General features: G+C 38.1%; 2 protein-coding genes across 3 annotated transcripts in view; both read right to left on the reverse strand.

Annotated features, from left to right (window-relative positions):
• The window catches only part of deaf1 (DEAF1 transcription factor), a gene marked incomplete at its 5' end in the record, with an annotated part of 33,705 nt that extends 24,201 nt beyond the window's left edge, over positions 1 to 9,504 (reverse strand). For both annotated transcript variants that reach the window (XM_080002249.1, XM_080002248.1), the window contains 8 exons: positions 1,072 to 1,195; positions 1,999 to 2,043; positions 3,173 to 3,238; positions 3,392 to 3,531; positions 7,236 to 7,385; positions 7,759 to 7,888; positions 8,111 to 8,208; positions 9,285 to 9,504. In XM_080002249.1, coding sequence (XP_079858375.1) covers positions 1,072 to 1,195; positions 1,999 to 2,043; positions 3,173 to 3,238; positions 3,392 to 3,531; positions 7,236 to 7,385; positions 7,759 to 7,888; positions 8,111 to 8,208; positions 9,285 to 9,504 — 973 coding nt within the window. The remainder of the gene's footprint in view (positions 1 to 1,071; positions 1,196 to 1,998; positions 2,044 to 3,172; positions 3,239 to 3,391; positions 3,532 to 7,235; positions 7,386 to 7,758; positions 7,889 to 8,110; positions 8,209 to 9,284) is intronic.
• Positions 9,505 to 10,507: 1,003 nt separating this feature from the next.
• Positions 10,508 to 13,055, reverse strand: bet1l (Bet1 golgi vesicular membrane trafficking protein-like). Its single transcript, XM_080002253.1, has 4 exons — positions 13,019 to 13,055; positions 12,568 to 12,653; positions 12,233 to 12,289; positions 10,508 to 11,913 (listed from the first exon to the last, which is right to left on the reverse strand). Exons 1-4 carry the CDS (start codon positions 13,035 to 13,037, stop codon positions 11,746 to 11,748), a joined length of 330 nt encoding a protein of 109 aa, XP_079858379.1. The 5' UTR covers positions 13,038 to 13,055; the 3' UTR covers positions 10,508 to 11,745.
• Positions 13,056 to 20,186: the final 7,131 nt, after the last annotated feature.

Consider the following 20,186-nt stretch of genomic DNA (forward strand, 5'->3'; position numbering starts at 1 on the left):
ACCATTGATAGATACATTATTATTAGTTGACAAGGGAGAGTCATATTTCTAAGCCCTCATCTATTCAATCAGTTAACTATATACATTATATGACATACATTTATACAATTATTTCCTTGCTTATTTATTGCAGAATTGACTGATAAAACTGAGTATAACAAAAGAGAGCACATCTTTGCACCAGATGCATCTGTCTCTTCTTCAGAAGATCAAGAACGTGCCTCTGTGAAGGAGGCTTGCTGGATGGCCTGCAGCAGCTTAGGACAATATATTTTATTGTACGAGCATTAATGGATTTTGAAGGTTGTTGTCACACAATGCCATCCCTCACAGCGACATTGGGCTTAAAGCTGCCTTCACGGACCCGGGTTCCCTTTGTCACTCCATGGCTGTTGGGAGTCTGGGAGTCGTTCAAAGGGATTTCTAGAAGATATTCTTGCCCCGATGCAGCAGATTCTTTCTTTCTTTATCTTTTCTCAGTAATGGTTACTATCAGCTGTGGATTGTGATTATCTGTCCAACAAAAAAGGCCTGCAACAACCTTTGAGCCATGGGGTTACAGCTTAAAAATTGAGAAACACTAGTTTATGGACAGATTGCCAATTTCACCAGAGTAGAGGTAAAAAACACCTATATCAATAAATAATATTTAATCTGGAAAAGCCGCAGCCTTCAACCTCCAACTAACTCTGCGAAGCACTACCTGTGGTGCTATTTTGACAAGCTAATTAGAGGTGACGCGTGTCCTTGACTTTGGACCGTCTGTTTTTTGGTCTGTCTTGCCTTTTAAATGCCACTACAGATTAAGAAACTTTTGCTTTATTGAAAACTGAACCTATTTAGACTTTCTGCAGGTGAGGGAAAGAAAAAGTCTCTCAGGACCACCACAGGGTTTGTGTGGTCACTGATGTACCTGCTTTGAGTCAGCCTTGTGCCAACGCCGCTACAATGGAGGGACCCCCACAGAGTGCTTTCCTTCAGAGAATGAACTTATGTACAGTTTGTCTATTCTTAGAGAACCCGTTGTAGATCAGCAGCACATCGCTCAACGCAGCCCTGACACTGACTTACATGTGGTCCCTGGTGTCAAAGTGATGTTTTTAGGAGAGGAAGCGTCCTTCTTGCCCAGGGCAACTGGCTGCTCAGAGTCTTTCTTCCTTCGCTTGTAGGGAACAAACAGCCTGACTGGGCCACTCTGCACATGATGCAGACAGACACAGACAGACAGACAGGTATACTCAGACACATTGTTGGCTTCAAATGACAATACACCGAAAACAATCTAACTGAATCTGCTGTTACCTGTTCTTACCGAAGGCTTCTGATGATGCCCGTGATGTTGACATTCAAATGATCAGTAATTATTCCTCAAGTTAATCATTAACTGACTCACACCACAAATTGGGTCTGCCTGCAGCCACATTATTACACATGACATTAAGGCTGAGCGATATCAATGCTACCGATTTTAACGTTTTTTTGCGAACATTTGGTGATATTTTCTTTTGGGAAGAAATATTTGAGAATCAATCAATGTGTAGCCTCAAAGACACAGCTGTATACAACATTAAATACAGACATTTTCTAAGACATAAAATGAGAAAATAAATATAGTCATTTTGTGATACATCATTAAGTAGTCCTAATAAACGATAATATATGAACAGGGATCTATTCAGAGGTGCGGTCGGTACATTAGAAAAGATAGAGCATTTTGTTATGTCTCAACTCCTAAAAAAAACAACAACAACATTAAGTGCAACATGCAACACGTTTCTTATACTGTAGGGCTATAAAAGAAAATTGTTGCTGGAAAAAAGTTCCAGTAAGTATGGGAAGTCAGATTGTTAGGTGTTTTAAATGTCAGGTAAGATGATGACGGCAGATGATGTCTGTCAGAGCAGACTCTTGTTAACTTAGAGAAAAAGCGAGGATGAGATTAAAATGTTTTAAATACCGATAGCTCACTGTGAGTGGGACATTCAAATGTTCAATTACCATATTGATGTCCTCCCTGCCGAATGACTCGCCATCCTTTGAACACTGGGGAGGGAGGGAGAGAGAGAGAGAGAGAGAGAGAGAGAGAGAGAGAAAGAGAGAGAGAGAGAGAGAGAGAGAGAGAGAGAGAGAGAGGGAGAGAGAGATTGCATTTAGAGCACAATGATTTGAAGCGTGAGTCGTTTCAAATGTTCGCTGCACTGATCCTTTGGCAATTTTCCTCCAGGCTTTCACTTGGAGGGCAATAATACAATATTTAACAAGTAAAGGAAGGAACCTGCATGTATTGTATGTCCTTCTATTACCTCAACAACCGTTCACCCGATCTACTTCACACTTGGCGGGTGTGTTGCTGGGGACCCAAGGACGTGCAGTGTCGCATTTGGTGCAATTTGGACACACGGACACGTGTAAAAATGATACATTTTGAATAAACAAGCGAACAGCGAACTGCTGCTGTGCAGCAGCAGGGCAGGGCTTCAGGTGCGGCTTGTTACAAACAGTGTAGTAGGGGTGGGCGATACGGCAAAATTTGTTTTCGATCCGTTACCAAGTAATACCAGAATCGAGAAATGGTGAAGGGGGACGTGCAGCGGATCGCTTTCACTCACCGGTTTTCTGCCGGTGTTGCCCGTGGGCGCTCATGTAACGTGTTTGTGGAAAGGATCTCCCATCCACCACACAGTAACGGGCACCAAGCAAGCGCAAGTGAGGAAATATATCGGAGACAAACTGATCCCTTTCTTGGTATCGATCCTATTGGCGCTAGAATGGATCTTCAGAACGAGCTGTAGTATTGGTAGTATCGATCCACCCACCCCTACAATGCAGCCCGTTCCAAACAAACATGCTTTGAACGGGCACAGCACTAGTAATATAATAACAGAAATTGATTGAAGGTCATTCCTAGAATCCTAGTTCCTCTTTCACTCATATAGAGTAAAAATAAAAGTTATTGTTCTGCACATTATACTGAAGTTGCACATGGTAATAACAATTCCGAATGCAGCATTATTAGCATTGTTCTGTTTGAGAAGCTTTGGATTCGCCTTTCATGAATGTTGTTTTTATCCCATTATGCTACTATGCTTTCTCGCTTTATATCACCACTCGGCTGGCAAGCTTCAACACACACATGTCTAGTAAGTCTGTGCTAAACACCGCAGCCGCTCACCACGGCCAGGTCGTCACAGCAGGCTGCACATGTACACGACGCAGCGTGAGGGTTCAAAATCCGCTCCTGAAAATACAAACAAAACAAAGCATCACACATTGGAGCGCATGAAAACGTACACTTCGTTTTCAGCAAGGAAGACTTAAAAGTGGGTTCTCTGGAAATGCTGCATTATTATAGTAGAGGATATCGTTGTCGTCATCAGCCTGACGTGGTTACCTGGATCAGACACTGGAGCGGCCTCCCAGCGTAGCGAATGCTCCTCTTCCAGTCCTTGCTGCTGGCCCGGCCTGCCATGCCCTCAAATTCGGTGGGGGTGAACCACTTGTTGTTGTGTTTGATGCAGCGGCCCTTCCCCCCTGCCGGGCGAGATTCATACAGGACCATGGAATACCTTTTACTGTGATGTGACTTCAGGGATCTTCCTAGTTGTCTGTGTCCATGCAGCATTACAGAGTAAGACTTACGGAACCTATGGCAGCAGACAAAGGTTGCTGCCATAGGTTCCATATGTGGAATCAATGGAATCTGTGGCACTCACTGTATAGCATCGTCCAGTTCTGGCGATCATCAATTTTTACACGTCACCCCAAGCACACTACAGGCATCACAAGGATTGATAACGAGTTGTTCCCAAAGTTAAGTCCAGGTTGTATTTCCTCAGTCGAACAAAATATCCGTAGAGTTCAAAAACCTGTAAGTGCAGGTTCACCATCTTTCTCTAAAGTTACATCTACAACAAAAAGGCATGAGCTTTTAATTTAAGCCAAAATTAAAAGCAAATTGTGAAATTTAACAGAGATCATTGAAGCAAATATTTTTTTGTCCAGGGTAACTTGGCTTTAAAATTCAACAGTAAGACTCTCTGTGTTCTTGTGAGAGCACATCCCTGCATCACTGGAATGTCCATGGTCAACTGGCGAGTGGATAAATTATCTCCACTAACCAATGATTTCTGAATTTGCATTAGACACCGTTTAGACACGGAAGAGGTGAGACTGAAAGAAGGAAAAGCATGCGGTGGTGCGTCTTTATTCCTTTGCGAGAAGAATTCAGGACATTAAGCGTCTTTGTCCACCAAGTCAAATTCTGCTGAACCACGTAGGGATGCAAACTCCAGTCCCTGTATAGAGGATTCCCCCTCGTCAGTAAATCAATCCCCTACAGTTAAATACGGTGCGACCATTTATCTCAGGTAATGACAGCAGGTGCACGTTGCTCCTGGTTATCTGCCTGTCTGTCACCACCCCCACCCCCAAACGATTAGTAGGTCACAGCACTGATGTCCATCTTCACATGGACGTCAAATTCCCACAGGGACATTTGAGGAGTGTAAATCTAGTTTAAGTGGGAAGGATTTCACCCAGTTTATGAAGCATCCAAGGTAAAGGTTGTTTTCTCTTGTGTCCACACTAAATACTTTGGATGTTTTCTACTGAACAAAGCAAGCCAACCTGCCTCTCCTCCATCATTATCAACAGGCCTTGGGCTACAACTGTCAAGATCGAAGCCATCAAGCCTGTTAGACGGACATGTTCTTGACAACACCATATGTCCTCTGCAGACTAAAGCGACTTGTTTATGGAATTTCTCCACTTATGTTAGCAGATGAAGAGATTTAATCTATTACCGACATATTCAGCGTTAAGAACAGAGATGATTGATGCTGAAAACCAAATTGGAGTGATGCAGTATCAGCCTAATGATATCACATATCTTATCTTGCATATCATTGCTGCTATCCTCTGCCTGCTGTCATTAGCACACAGAGCTGGATGCCCATGCCTGCCATTGCTGTGACGGACAAGTGGTTAACCATTAGAGCAGCTGCACACTCTTGTGGCAAAACTATGCACTGCACTTCTGTTCTCCTCTACCTTTTAGGGGAGTGGGGGTGGTGAATGTGTATGTCTCTTTGCTGAATAATGCTGGCAACCTTCTCATCCCCCACAAACGGCTCTTGACCGTGTCAACTAGGGGCGTCCCGATTCTCCAAATCCACGATTCGACTTTACCTTTTAAGGTCATGATTCAATTTGATTTTCAATTTAAACATTTATTTTCAGCTCTGACGGCTATGCCATTGTTAGACTATAGAGTCTTGATTTGTAAAGAAAAAAACCTTGTTTCTCAATAAGTTATTTTTATTTGAATATTCAAAATTATAAATAGTAACAGTAATATGAGAATAATATATTATAATAGAATAATATATTATAATAACAACACAAGGCAAATCTTTACCTGCAGCTCCACAGCTCCAATCAGAGCGATCCTTTCTCTATAAAAAGCAAATACTCAGTTTCCTGCTGCTGCTCTGCTGTGGGGCAGATTGCAGATCGCTCATGAAAAAATCCCACCTGGTTCGGTGTAAAATGCCCCGCAACCCCACGGTCAGGCAGCCGGTGGTTGGGAAACTCTGCACTAGAGGACATTAGGTTTGAGATGGTCGGGTTTATTCCCACTCTCATTGCCAAATCTGTAGCATTACTGGGCATGCTGGTCAAAGGCGCACTCTACTTTGGACACACAGTTAAATGCCAGAGGGGAGGGAAAGACGACAGTGCCCTCGCACAATCTCCACTGAAGCGAACTTTGCAGCGTCACTGGAATATTTCTCTCTCGTGTCCGTTCACTGTGCAACAATCTGGATGAACCTTTATTGAACTTTATTGGGGTTTAGTTTGTAATATTTGAATTATATTCCAATTTCGTTCCTGCAGCCCTAGTGCCAGGTGGCAGGCGGCAGGGTGCAGTGTGCGTTGAGGGATGCGGTGCAGCGGACCCCTGGAGCCGACCGCAGCTCTCTCAACTCCCAACCAAATTTCATGAAAGTCGGTTCAGAGTCGGCGAACGGCAGTTGAAACTCTGCATTTGTTTACCGGCAGATCTTGACCACCCCAATATGGCGACCATTTCGGACAATATTACCCACAAAAACGAGGAGAATCGCGAACCTGATTGTTGATTTTTGATTTCGAATAGGAATCGTGACACCCCTACTGTCAATAGATTTAGAGGATGAGGTCTGTTATGACACAGATCTCATCCCAAAAAGCTGTGTGGGGAATCCCCATGTACTCTATTGCGGGTGAGCCATCTCCTGGAGTATCTCAGCCTGGTAAGCAGAATGTAACGTGACCACATCTAGGGTCTTAATGGTCACTGTGCTGCCATCTTATGTCATAGTACCAAAAATGTTGTACTCCATAACAACAAAAGCAAGAAAAAGTGTCTGCCTCTGACGGGCAAATTCACAAATGGATTGCATGTCTTTCGCGACCTTTGCGCAAATAACAGAAAAAGCAAGCGTCTCATTCACAAAGTACCCGCAAACGGTGAGATGCACCGCTAACTGCACTGCCACGCAAATAAGCGTCTTGGTGCACCGGTGTTATTTGCGTCTATTTATATTAGTTTTTATGCAAACATTTGATGCAAAATTAGCCCCTTTCTATGCAAATGAGCAAAAAAATGATGCAAAAAAAATTCCAATTCACAAACACCGGCGCTAATAGCCACACGCAGTGAGAGTGACGCTTTTACCATCAGCAGAGACCTGGTGGTAATTTCGTGGACAAAAATAAAGGCAGTGGTGCCGATCCGCTTCCTGCGTGATCAGAGCATATATACTTGTCAAACATACCTGTCAAGTTTAACATCGTGATCAGGTACCGCACAACAAGGGCAAATTGCACTCGGCAGCAAAACTTTATGGGCATGCTTGCGCTGTCATGGCATTAGCGCAATAGCTTTTGTGAATTGGACGCTAAGACGCCGCAGACAGCGGGTGCAAATTGATGCGCAATTCATGGTGTTATTAGCGGCCATGATCCATCCTTTGTGAATTCCCCACTCAGTGTCCCTAATTGTCTGACCATTTGTGTTGACTTGGGAAAGAGACTTTCTGGTTTTTCAAATAAAACAAAAAATTTTCAGGCTTCACATTGTTCATTTTTTTAAGTAATTCCTTCTCACTGTGGTCAATTCAGACAACAAAATGGTAAAAAATGATGGTAAGACAATGTCCTTCACAATAAATGTAACTGTGTCTTTCACCCACCTGAGCCCAGTCTGTTCTTGAAGAGGACACCGCTGGTGTTCCTGCAGCGGACAGGGAGCTGGTTGTTATACACCGATGGGTCCCAGTTGTACTTAGTGCAGCTGTCCCTCTCCTGCCCCGCAGACAGTGGACTGGAGCACGACTGACCTCCTGGGGGTGAGCCGGAAAGTTTTACATAATGCAACAAACTCAAACAAATTGAAATCCACCACTTCTGGAGGAAACCATTAACCCCGACAATGTCACTCTGCGGAGGAGCGACTGAGGTGAAATAGTGGACGAACTGAGAGGAAGCATGAGTGAACCTGAAGATACAGGTAGAGCTTGTATCATGGCTTTCCGCGTCACGGTCAGTGGGCAGGTTGCAGTTTATTTTACTCGGCACGACTCAGTGACATTTTAATAAAATGTTCAGCCTCTACAAACAACCACCCGGCGGCTTCAAAGAGCAGCAGGGTCGGCTGCATTGTTACGTCCGTGTTTCATACGGTCAGCGGACCTGCGGGCGGACCTGCGGGCGTACCTGATGCTATAGCGGCGGCGGCGCTCTTCAGCCCGGCGGCTTCCACTATGCTGCCATCTGTGTGAACAACAATCAGCGTGGCCTTCTGGCTGCTGAGGCCTTCTCCGATCTGAAGCGTGGTCCTACCGCTCTGACGTGGTGGGCGGGGGGAGAGAGGGGAAAAGTATTTAAAGAAAAAAGAAAAACAAGACAAACTTACGAACAACAGACATTCTTCAGTTGTTAAACGGACTAAATCGACTTTGTTCCAAATATTTTTTTTTATTATGTTTTAAAGCGAATCAATATTATATCACGCGGCGATGTGTGAAGCCAGCGCGGACCGCGTAGTGAGGGAGTGAACGGAACTTACAAAAACATGCTCGGGGATGGTTCCCGACGTGGCCACGGTGGTGGTGAACACGTTATCCTCTGCACCTTCTACATCTCCCACCGTCACTGTTGTCACTTCTGCGAAGGACAGTGTAACATTGTAGTTGACAGCTTCACAACTTTGGAGTCTAAATTGAAGATGTGAAAAACGGGTAATCTATTTTCCTTTGATGAGGTATTGATATCGGGGAGGCAACGGGGTCGGGTAGTAGGGTAAGAAATGAAGTAGATGCTTCTATGAACTGTAATTGGAATTGTTTCCTTTAGGTCAGATATAAAGGTAAGTGACTAGGAACTGGAATAAACCCAACCAGTACTTTATTCCCCACCGCAGCCCAGACAGTGCGAGGACTTTCTTGGATTTCTCCACAGGTACTTATGACCAGTAAGTACACGACGAGTTGTCTTCATCTAGAACAGGTGTGTGTAGCAGGCGGCGGCGGAAGAAGTACTCAGACTTCATACTTCAGTAAAAATACAAATACCCTGACACACAATGACACGAGTGGTAACACACTGGCATTTCTACTTAAGTAAAAGTATAAAAGCACTTGCTCATAAATGTAAAAGTGCTTGTCACATCCAGTGATCCAACATCATAACAGAGGCTATAATAATGTTCATGCATATCCTGATTACAATTGACCAAAATAATTGTATAGGTGGCGTCACAGTAATTTACAAAGATATTAACCTAATGAATCATAATCCCACATCATTTGATAGATCCAGTCCCTGGTATTTTAAGTAGAGTAAAAAAAAAAAACAAGTATAAATATTCGCTTTGAAATGCAGGGGAGTAAAAGTTGGGTCTCGGAAAATGAATGCACTATGACTTTGAAGGCCTTATATTTGTGAAATATCCTCAGTAAAATATGCTATCCTTTCCTATTTACACGGTGTGAACTTTGGCAAATGTTTAGGTTTGTTGTAGATTGGCAAACGTTTTTTTTTTTTTTTTCTCTTTGTTAATTCTCGGGTTTATGGCATATTGCGTATCTTAAACTGGTTTAACAATACTTATTTAGGACCTAGTCTGTCATATCATGTTGAATCGTGACTTCTTTGTGCTATTTGGTACAAAACGTGTAGCAGCGGTAATGGACAGTGTCGTATTTGTCCACACCGGCCCCTCTCCAACCCGTCCGCCTTGCCTGCGAACGCAGCCTCGGCGTCGTCAGGGTTCGGCGAGGACTCGGCTCCCGTGTCGATGTTTCCCGGTTCCCCCATCGCCGTCATCGCGGTAACTTCGGCCTCCGACTCGGTATCCGAGCCCACCCCCTCCTCCCCCTCCGCCGCGGCCGGCCCCACCGCGGCGCTCAGGGGCGTTCCGTCCAGCCCCAGCGCCTCCGTCGCCGACTCGGCTTCGTCCATTCCTCTTCTCCCCCCGACGATTGGAGCCGAATCCAACCGAGCGGCCGCCGGCGCCGCAGCGTTCCCTTCCCGGCGCTGTGCTGTGCTGTGCTGAGCGGGAACGAACCCTCGCAGAGTATCTGAAGATTTTGAACGTGTTTCAACACCCGGATTTTAAATCAATTGCCGAACGCAACTGTCGACAAATGGCGCCCATCGTTTTATGGCTTTTTTTTTGTTTTGTTTTTTTTGGGCTTTTTTTTAATCAACCGACAGGAAAGCCGATGCACCGGAAATGACCGAAAAAATACGACCAACCGCGAAGCGAGACTGTGACGTCACCGGTAGATTTACATGCTGCGTTCCGTCAAGGCCGGAACTCGGAAATATCTGACTTCCTAGTTGCAAACGCGCAAATGAGCGGACGCCTGGGTGGGAATTTCGCGCGGATCGCTCGTTTTCTTCATTTGAACTCCGATTAACTTCGATCTGTCGTTTTAGTTTCTGCGTAGATGCTCGACGTAGTCACAAGCTTCCCCAGCGAACTAATTTACTGTAGGCGAGTTCCGACTTCCAATTTAATACAGCGTAAGACTGACACTGATCACAGCGATCAGCATTTAACCCACGTTGGATCTAAAGGAACTGCAACACTTTGTTTGGAAAATGCACTATTTACTGCTTGTAAATGTCATTTAAAAAATGTAAGGATAATAACTTAACCTTCTAATTTAAAATTATATTTTATAAACAAAAATTCAAAGAGCAAAGCTTTATATTTGAAAATCATACCAAACAACAGAGCAAGAGTAATAACGACTGAAAGGGAGTTTTATTGATTTTTCTTTCAGTAATTTGTACTTGACTAAATTGTGCTGGGATTGTGCAATATGGTCATATCTAAAGAAATTGATCTGAAAAGGAAACTGTTGATTTGAATTCAAGGTTTATTTGAAATATTGTTTTGTGTGTATTGCATGCATTAATGTGTGATCCTGAAAGTCAAACAAGATACACAACAAAATATGTATTTTTAGCTTTATTAAGCAAATCAAATCTCCTTTAGTTGCATAGTCTACTGGCCCCAACGTAAGTGACTTCCTTACATTTGAGAGACCAGAGGAATGTATCATAGACAAAATTCATTTTGTGGTAATTTGCCACTATCTTAAACAGCTATATAATGTCAAGACAGTCACAAATATCCTCTATGGAGTAAACACATAGGACCTCGGGTGTAATAATAATTTGATCTTTCCACACTATTAATTCAGCATAACGTATCTCCGAACCGACAATTGGCATTCATCTACAATATATGATAAAATGAAATTATAATAATAAGAAAAAAAATATTGTCAGACAGAGAAGAACCACATCTGGAGACAAAACTTCAACTAGCCCTGGACACACCACTCCTGCTTAAACAAGGAAAGGGCAGGGAAAATGCACCAAATTATTATTCACCCTTATTAGGAAGTATCACATGCAAACATTTTGAACATCATACAAATGCATGAGTAGTCATAGAGTCGCAATGAGGTTAAAGATAGGAAAATGTATGCAAAACCAGTGAATTCCATGTGAGCTAGTATTACAATACTATTATAATGCATTTTCTTCTAAATGAATATAAGCATGTTATGGTTACTAATCTGTGTGTAATTTACAAACCACATTTAATTTGGTCTTTATAAATGTCTTGTAAAGTTATAGAATAAAATAAAAATCTTGTCTAGTTATTGCCCGCTCTTACGGCATGACCTTAAAAGGAGAATATGTTAGACAACCCCCAAAACTTAACAGAATCCCCAAAAACTGACTGATATATTCAATAAATATATGTTGGCATTTTGCTCTCATAAAACTGAGGCATATGTTATACACAAACAGGCTTATTGGCCCAGGAGGCTGGGTGTAGGTCTCTGGTTATTACAAAACAACTCAGTCTTTGATAAGGATGATGTCTGCCTAAGAGGGGAAAAAAAGACATCTGGTGAAGACCAAATTTAATATAAGGGCTCACACATGATGCCTTCTACACATTGTTATCAGTCCTTCATTTGATGACAGGATTTAAAGATTTAGTCCATGCCACTCTAGAGTTCAATTTTGTTCACAGCACTAATGCTATATAAAATAGCAGTGGGCATGCGACTGCATAAGTGTCACCGAGAAATTATCCAATTAACTATCAGAACTGTGTCTGTGTACTGTATCACAGTGGTTAAAGTCTATAGATTCAGTTTGTCTTCCTTCTCTTCAGCGCTGTAGCCTGGAGACAAGATAGTAGAGAAAGAAGAAGGCCATCACCAGGCCCACTGAAACGTAGCACAGGATCTTGCGGTTGTCCCGGCCAGATCGCACCATAGTGGAGAATCTTTTCACGCTGCCTGTCAACAGTCCAGTTGCACTTAAGAAATTTGAGTCCTTGATGGCAGGAGAAAGGTTAAGGCAACAGAATGAGTGCAAGAATTAACAGTCTACATTTTCAAAGTTCTTGAGTGTAACAATTTTACCGTCAACAATGATAATAAATTCAGGTTAAAATGTTTTGTTATATCATCAAAACAAAAACAAAACAAGCTATTTAAAAAGTTATGAACAACTGTGGACTGTGTCAGCAGTAACATCTTTAGAGACATGATGAATCTTTTCAGCATTTTCATAATATACAACAAAAAACAGGGTACATGATGTTAATAGTCTCAAGGAATACTGCAAACATAACCTTAGTCAACATACTTACCATGCCATCTAAATACATGTTCTGGTCCTCTGCTTCCTTGTCAATGTCATAGGCCAGCTTTAACAAGATGAAGATGGAAATGCACAAATAAAATTTCACAATCCAAATGTAGTATAGTTAAAAAGGACTGTTATTTGCTTGGACGTGTAGTGGGGTAAAAGCAGAAATTCTCCTAAACTGGATACTTGAAAGGTGTACTTAAACACAGTGATGGAGAACTTGTAAGTTGTCACTCTCCATCACTGATGAGAACTGGAGTTTATACAAATAACGGCAGAGCCACTTTCTTAATCATGTTACATTGAAAGACACACTAAGACCCACTGTCCACATACTGATTTTAATCTGGAGACTTTGCTGGCCAGGTTTTCAGATAATAGCTTGTTCTCGGCATCCAACATATCATCCACCGCTCCATGTCCTAAACGAAACGTACGTAGAAAAGAAACAAACAAAACAAAAACCGGCGGTGAGACAAGATCCTATCAGATAAGGTAAAACATCTCTGTTCACGTGTTGATTCAACACAAACGAAGAAAAGCCAAAAGGGAAAAAAAAACCGCATCCTATGAGGACACGTCCGTCCACACGGTAACCGAGCCGAAGTAGGTTCCATCTCAAATAAAACACGATTCATAGCCGCTGAAACACACAATGATGTTGACTTTTGAAGGTGGTTGTCTTTTTAACCGGTACAGGTCGATGACGGGTGACAAAGCTCAGGCGCAACAGCTTAAGTTTTAACAAACGTTTTGAAAAAAAAACTGACGACGTGTCAGAAAGTACCTCTGCTCCAGTCCGCCATGTTGCTTGTTTTCCTCGACCCCGGGTACGGCAAGCCGGCGAGGCCAAAACGGTTCTTCTACTAAAGCGTTGCGGGCAGGACGGACGCCCCCTGCAGGCTGTGCATTGAACCGCGTGGCGTCGCCTCGTGACGAAGAAGAAAAACACGGATGCGCTCGTTCGCTCAGTGACTGTTGACGAGCTCTGAGATGTGAACGACGTGTTGCGTTTTGATCCCCAAAGGGTTCAACTGTAGGTTTGGGTCTTCTTTCACACAAAACACAAATAACACACGAAACACAAAACTTTGGATCTTAAAGACAATTTTTTTTATATTAAGCACTTTGTTTTTGGTACACACGTTCGTTTTTTTGTTTTTTTTGTTGTTTCTTTTTACCATGTCCCCAAATGCAAATTACCAACTTCTACGATAAATATAAGCCTTACAATAATAAACACGAGCAATATTTCCTCATTATTTTAGTAAGTTAAAATCTCCCTACTTATTCATTTTTTTTCAACGGAAACTGTGGTTATTTTTTATCTTTATTCTTATTTTTATGACTTAGCGCGTGGCCCTGAAATCACTTTCCACCCTGTTAATTGGAAGTTTGTCCCCTTGAACAGAGCAGCCTCCACCGAGGAGCACTTGGCGGCATCGCCCGCGGAATGGGGCCGGGGTTCAACGGCGACCGCTCAGTCCCACCCACCGCGGTTCGCCTGGCTGGGCGGGTTTTTAAACCTCGATCGGGATTGGATGCCACAGTAGCTGCGAGCGAGGGGTGTCACGTTCAGCCTTGACGATGCATTTTCCAGCTAACCCAAGGGTTTTTAACAGTAGTTTATTGAGCTGAAGAAGTAGGCCCACAAACGTTCAAAATCACCGCATTTGGAGATACATAATTTCCACTGGACAGGGAGGGTATGGCAATTTGTAATCTGAGAAGTAACCTGTTTTTCTAGAGCTGTCAGGTAAATGTAGTGGAGCAAAAACAGTACAATATTTCCCTCTGAATGTAGTGGAGTAGAAGTGTAATGTTGCATGAAATGGAAATACTCCAGTAAAGTTCAACAATCTCAAATGTGTACTTAAGCAGAGTACTTGGGGAAATGTGCCTTAGTTACATTCCAGGTGCCATGCCATTATTCAAAACCCGAATTTTGTCCCATTGGACATGGACGACACACCAAACCTAAACATCTTTAACCTTATACATAACCCTAACCATCTGTACCATTATACCTAAACTTAATCAGCTGTACCATTATACATAAACTTAACCATCTATAACATGATACCTAAACTTAACCATCTATAACATTATACCTAAACTTAACCATCTAACATTAAACCTAAAATTTACCATCTATAACATTATACCTAAACTTAACATCTATAACATTATACCTAAACTTAACCATCTATAACATTATACCTAAACTTAACCATCTATAACATTATACCTAAACTTAAACATCTATAACATTATACCTAAACTTAACCATCTATAACATTATACCTAAACTAAACCATCTATAACATTACACCTAAACTTAACCATCTATAACATTATACCTAAACTTAACATCTATAACATTATACGTAAACTTAACCATCTATAACATTACACCTAAACTTAACCATCTATAACATTATACCTAAACTTAACATCTATAACATTATACGTAAACTTAACCATCTATGACATTACACCTAAACTTAACCACCTATAACATTATACCTAAACTTAACCATCTATAACATTATACCTAAACTTAACCATCTATAAAATTATACCTAAACTTAACCATCTATAACATTATACCTAAACTGAACCATCTATAACATTACACCTAAACTTAACCATCTATAACATTATACCTAAACTTAACTATCAAACATTATACCTAAACTTAACCATCTATAACATTATACCTAAACTGAACCATCTATAACATTATACCTAAACTTAACTATCAAACATTATACCTAAACTTAACCATCTATAACATTATACCTAAACTTAACCATCTATAACATTATACCTAAACTTAACCACCTATAACATTATACCTAAACTTAACCATTTATAACATTACACCTAAACTTAACCAGCTGTATCATTATACCTAAACTTAACTATCAAACATTATACCTAAACTTAACCATCTATAACATTATACCTAAACTTAACATCTATAACATTATACGTAAACTTAACCATCTATAACATTACACCTAAACTTAACCATCTATAACATTACACCTAAACTTAACCATCTATAACATTACACCTAAACTTAACCATCTATAACATTACACCTAAACTTAACCACCTATAACATTATACCTAAACTTAACCATCTATAACATTATACCTAAACTTAACCATCTATAACATTATACCTAAACTTAACCATCTATAACATTACACCTAAACTTAACCATCTATAACATTACACCTAAACTTAACCAGCTGTATCATTATACCTAAACTTAACTATCAAACATTATACCTTAACTTAACCATCTATAACATTATACCTAAACTTAACCATCTATAACATTATACCTAAACTTAACAACCTATAACATTATACCTAAACTTAACCATTTATAACATTACACCTAAACTTAACCAGCTGTATCATTATACCTAAACTTAACTATCAAACATTATACCTAAACTTAACCATCTATAACATTATACCTAAACTTAACATCTATAACATTATACGTAAACTTAACCATCTATAACATTACACCTAAACTTAACCATCTATAACATTAGACCTAAACTTAACCATCTATAACATTACACCTAAACTTAACCACCTATAACATTATACCTAAACTTAACCATCTATAACATTATACCTAAACTTAACCATCTATAACATTATACCTAAACTTAACCATCTATAACATTACACCTAAACTTAACCATCTATAACATTACACCTAAACTTAACCAGCTGTATCATTATACCTAAACTTAACTATCAAACATTATACCTAAACTTAACCATCTATAACATTATACCTAAACTTAACATCTATAACATTATACGTAAACTTATCCATCTATAACATTACACCTAAACTTAACCATCTATAACATTACACCTAAACTTAACATCTATAACATTACACCTAAACTTAGCCATCTATAACATTACACCTAAACTTAACCATCTATAACATTACACGTAAACTTAACCATCTATAAAATTATACCTTAACTTAACCAGCTGTATCATTATACCTAAACTTAACCATCTATAACATTATACCTAAACTTAACCATCTATAAAATTATACCTAAACTTAACCATCTATAACATTATACCTAAACGTAACCATCTATAACATTACACCTAAACTTAACCAGCTGTATCATTATACCAAAACTTAACTATCAAACATTATACCTAAACTTAACCATCTATAACATTATACCTAAACTTAACCATCTATAACATTATACCTAAACTTAACCATCTATAACATTATACCTAAACTTAACCATCTATAACATTATACCTAAACTTAACCACCTATAACATTATACCTAAACTTAACCATCTATAACATTACACCTAAACTTAACCAGCTGTATCATTATACCTAAACTTAACTATCAAACATTATACCTAAACTTAACCATCTATAACATTATACCTAAACTTAACATCTATAACATTATACGTAAACTTAACCATCTATAACATTACACCTAAACTTAACCATCTATAACATTACACCTAAACTTAACCACCTATAACATTATACCTAAACTTAACCATCTATAACATTATACCTAAACTTAACCATCTATGACATTATACCTAAACTTAACCATCTATAACATTACACCTAAACTTAACCAGCTGTATCATTATACCTAAACTTAACTATCAAACATTATACCTAAACTTAACCATCTATAACATTATACTTGAACTTAACCATCTATAACATTATACCTAAACTTAACATCTATAACATTATACGTAAACTTAACCATCTATAACATTACACCTAAACTTAACCATCTATAACATTACACCTAAACGTAACATCTATAACATTACACCTAAACTTAACCATCTATAACATTACACCTAAACTTAACCATCTATAACATTACACCTAAACTTAACCATCTATAAAATTATACCTAAACTTAACCAGCTGTATCATTATACCTAAACTTAACCATCTATAACATTATACCTAAACTTAACCATCTATAAAATTACACCTAAACTTAACCATCTATAACATTACACCTAAACTTAACCAGCTGTATCATTATACCTAAACTTAACTATCAAACATTATACCTAAACTTAACCATCTATAACATTATACCTAAACTTAACCATCTATAACATTATACCTAAACTTAACATCTATAACATTATACGTAAACTTAACCACCTATAACATTACACCTAAACTTAACCATCTATAACATTACACCTAAACTTAACATCTATAACATTACACCTAAACTTAACCATCTATAACATTACACCTAAACTTAACCATCTATAACATTACACCTAAACTTAACCATCTATAAAATTATACCTAAACTTAACCATCTATAACATTATACCTAAACTTAACCCTCTATAACATTATACCTAAACTTAACCATCTATAACATTATACCTAAACTTAACTATCAAACATTATACCTAAACTTAACCATCTATAACATTATACCTAAACTTAACCATCTATAACATTATACCTAAACTGAACCATCTATAACATTATACCTAAACTTAACTATCAAACATTATACCTAAACTTAACCATCTATAACATTATACCTAAACTTAACCATCTATAACATTATACCTAAACTTAACCATCTATAACATTACACCTAAACTTAACCAGCTGTATCATTATACCTAAACTTAACTATCAAACATTATACCTAAACTTAACCATCTATAACATTACACCTAAACTTAACCATCTATAACATTACACCTAAACTTAACATCTATAATATTATACCTAAACTTAACCATCTATAACATTACACCTAAACTTAACCATCTATAACATTACACCTAAACCTAACCACCTATAACATTATACCTAAACTTAACCATCTATAACATTATACCTAAACTTAACCATCTATAACATTACACCTAAACTTAACCATCTATAACATTACACCTAAACTTAACCAGCTGTATCATTATACCTAAACTTAACCATCTATAACATTATACCTAAACTTAACCATCTATAAAATTATACCTAAACTTAACCATCTATAACATTACACCTAAACTTAACCATCTATAACATTATACCTAAACTTAACCATCTATAACATTACACCTAAACTTAACCATCTATAACATGACACCTAAACTTAACCATCTATAACATTACACCTAAACTTAACCACCTATAACATTATACCTAAACTTAACCATCTATAACATTATACCTAAACTTAACCATCTATAACATTACACCTAAACTTAACCATCTATAACATTACACCTAAACTTAACCAGCTGTATCATTATACCTAAACTTAACCATCTATAACATTATACCTAAACTTAACCATCTATAAAATTATACCTAAACTTAACCATCTATAACATTACACCTAAACTTAACCATCTTTAACATTATACCTAAACTTAACCATCTATAACATTACACCTAAACTTAACCATCTATAACATTACACCTAAACTTAACCAGCTGTATCATTATACCTAAACTTAACTATCAAACATTATACCTAAACTTAACCATCTATAACATTATACCTCAACTTAACATCTATAACATTATACCTAAACTTAACCATCTATAACATTACACCTAAACTTAACCATCTATAACATTACACCTAAACTTAACCATCTATAACATTACACCTAAACTTAACCACCTATAACATTATACCTAAACTTAACCATCTATAACATTATACCTAAACTTAACCATCTATGACATTATACCTAAACTTAACCATCTATAACATTACACCTAAACTTAACCAGCTGTATCATTATACCTAAACTTAACTATCAAACATTATACCTAAACTTAACCATCTATAACATTATACCTGAACTTAACCATCTATAACATTATACCTAAACTTAACATCTATAACATTATACGTAAACTTAACCATCTATAACATTACACCTAAACGTAACCATCTATAACATTACACCTAAACTTAACATCTATAACATTACACCTAAACTTAACCATCTATAACATTACACCTAAACTTAACCATCTATAACATTACACCTAAACTTAACCATCTATAAAATTATACCTAAACTTAACCAGCTGTATCATTATACCTAAACTTAACCATCTATAACATTATACCTAAACTTAACCATCTATAACATTACACCTAAACTTAACCATCTATAACATTACACCTAAACTTAACCAGCTGTATCATTATACCTAAACTTAACTATCAAACATTATACCTAAACTTAACCATCTATAACATTATACCTAAACTTAACCATCTATAACATTATACCTAAACTTAACATCTATAACATTATACCTAAACTTAACCATCTATAACATTACACCTAAACTTAACCATCTATAACATTACACCTAAACTTAACATCTATAACATTACACCTAAACTTAACCATCTATAACATTACACCTAAACTTAACCATCTATAACATTACACCTAAACCTAACCATCTATAAAATTATACCTAAACTTAACCAGCTGTATCATTATACCTAAACTTAACCATCTATAACATTATACCTAAACTTAACCATCTATAACATTATACCTAAACTTAACTATCAAACATTATACCTAAACTTAACCATCTATAACATTATACCTAAACTTAACCATCTATAACATTATACCTAAACTGAACCATCTATAACATTATACCTAAACGTAACTATCAAACATTACACCTAAACTTAACATCTATAATATTATACCTAAACTTAACCATCTATAACATTACACCTAAACTTAACCATCTATAACATTACACCTAAACCTAACCACCTATAACATTATACCTAAACTTAACCATCTATAACATTATACCTAAACTTAACCATCTATAACATTACACCTAAACTTAACCATCTATAAC

This window comes from Zeus faber (genome assembly GCF_960531495.2).
Source record: "Zeus faber genome assembly, chromosome: 6".
In the NCBI taxonomy this organism is placed as follows: domain Eukaryota; kingdom Metazoa; phylum Chordata; class Actinopteri; order Zeiformes; family Zeidae; genus Zeus; species Zeus faber.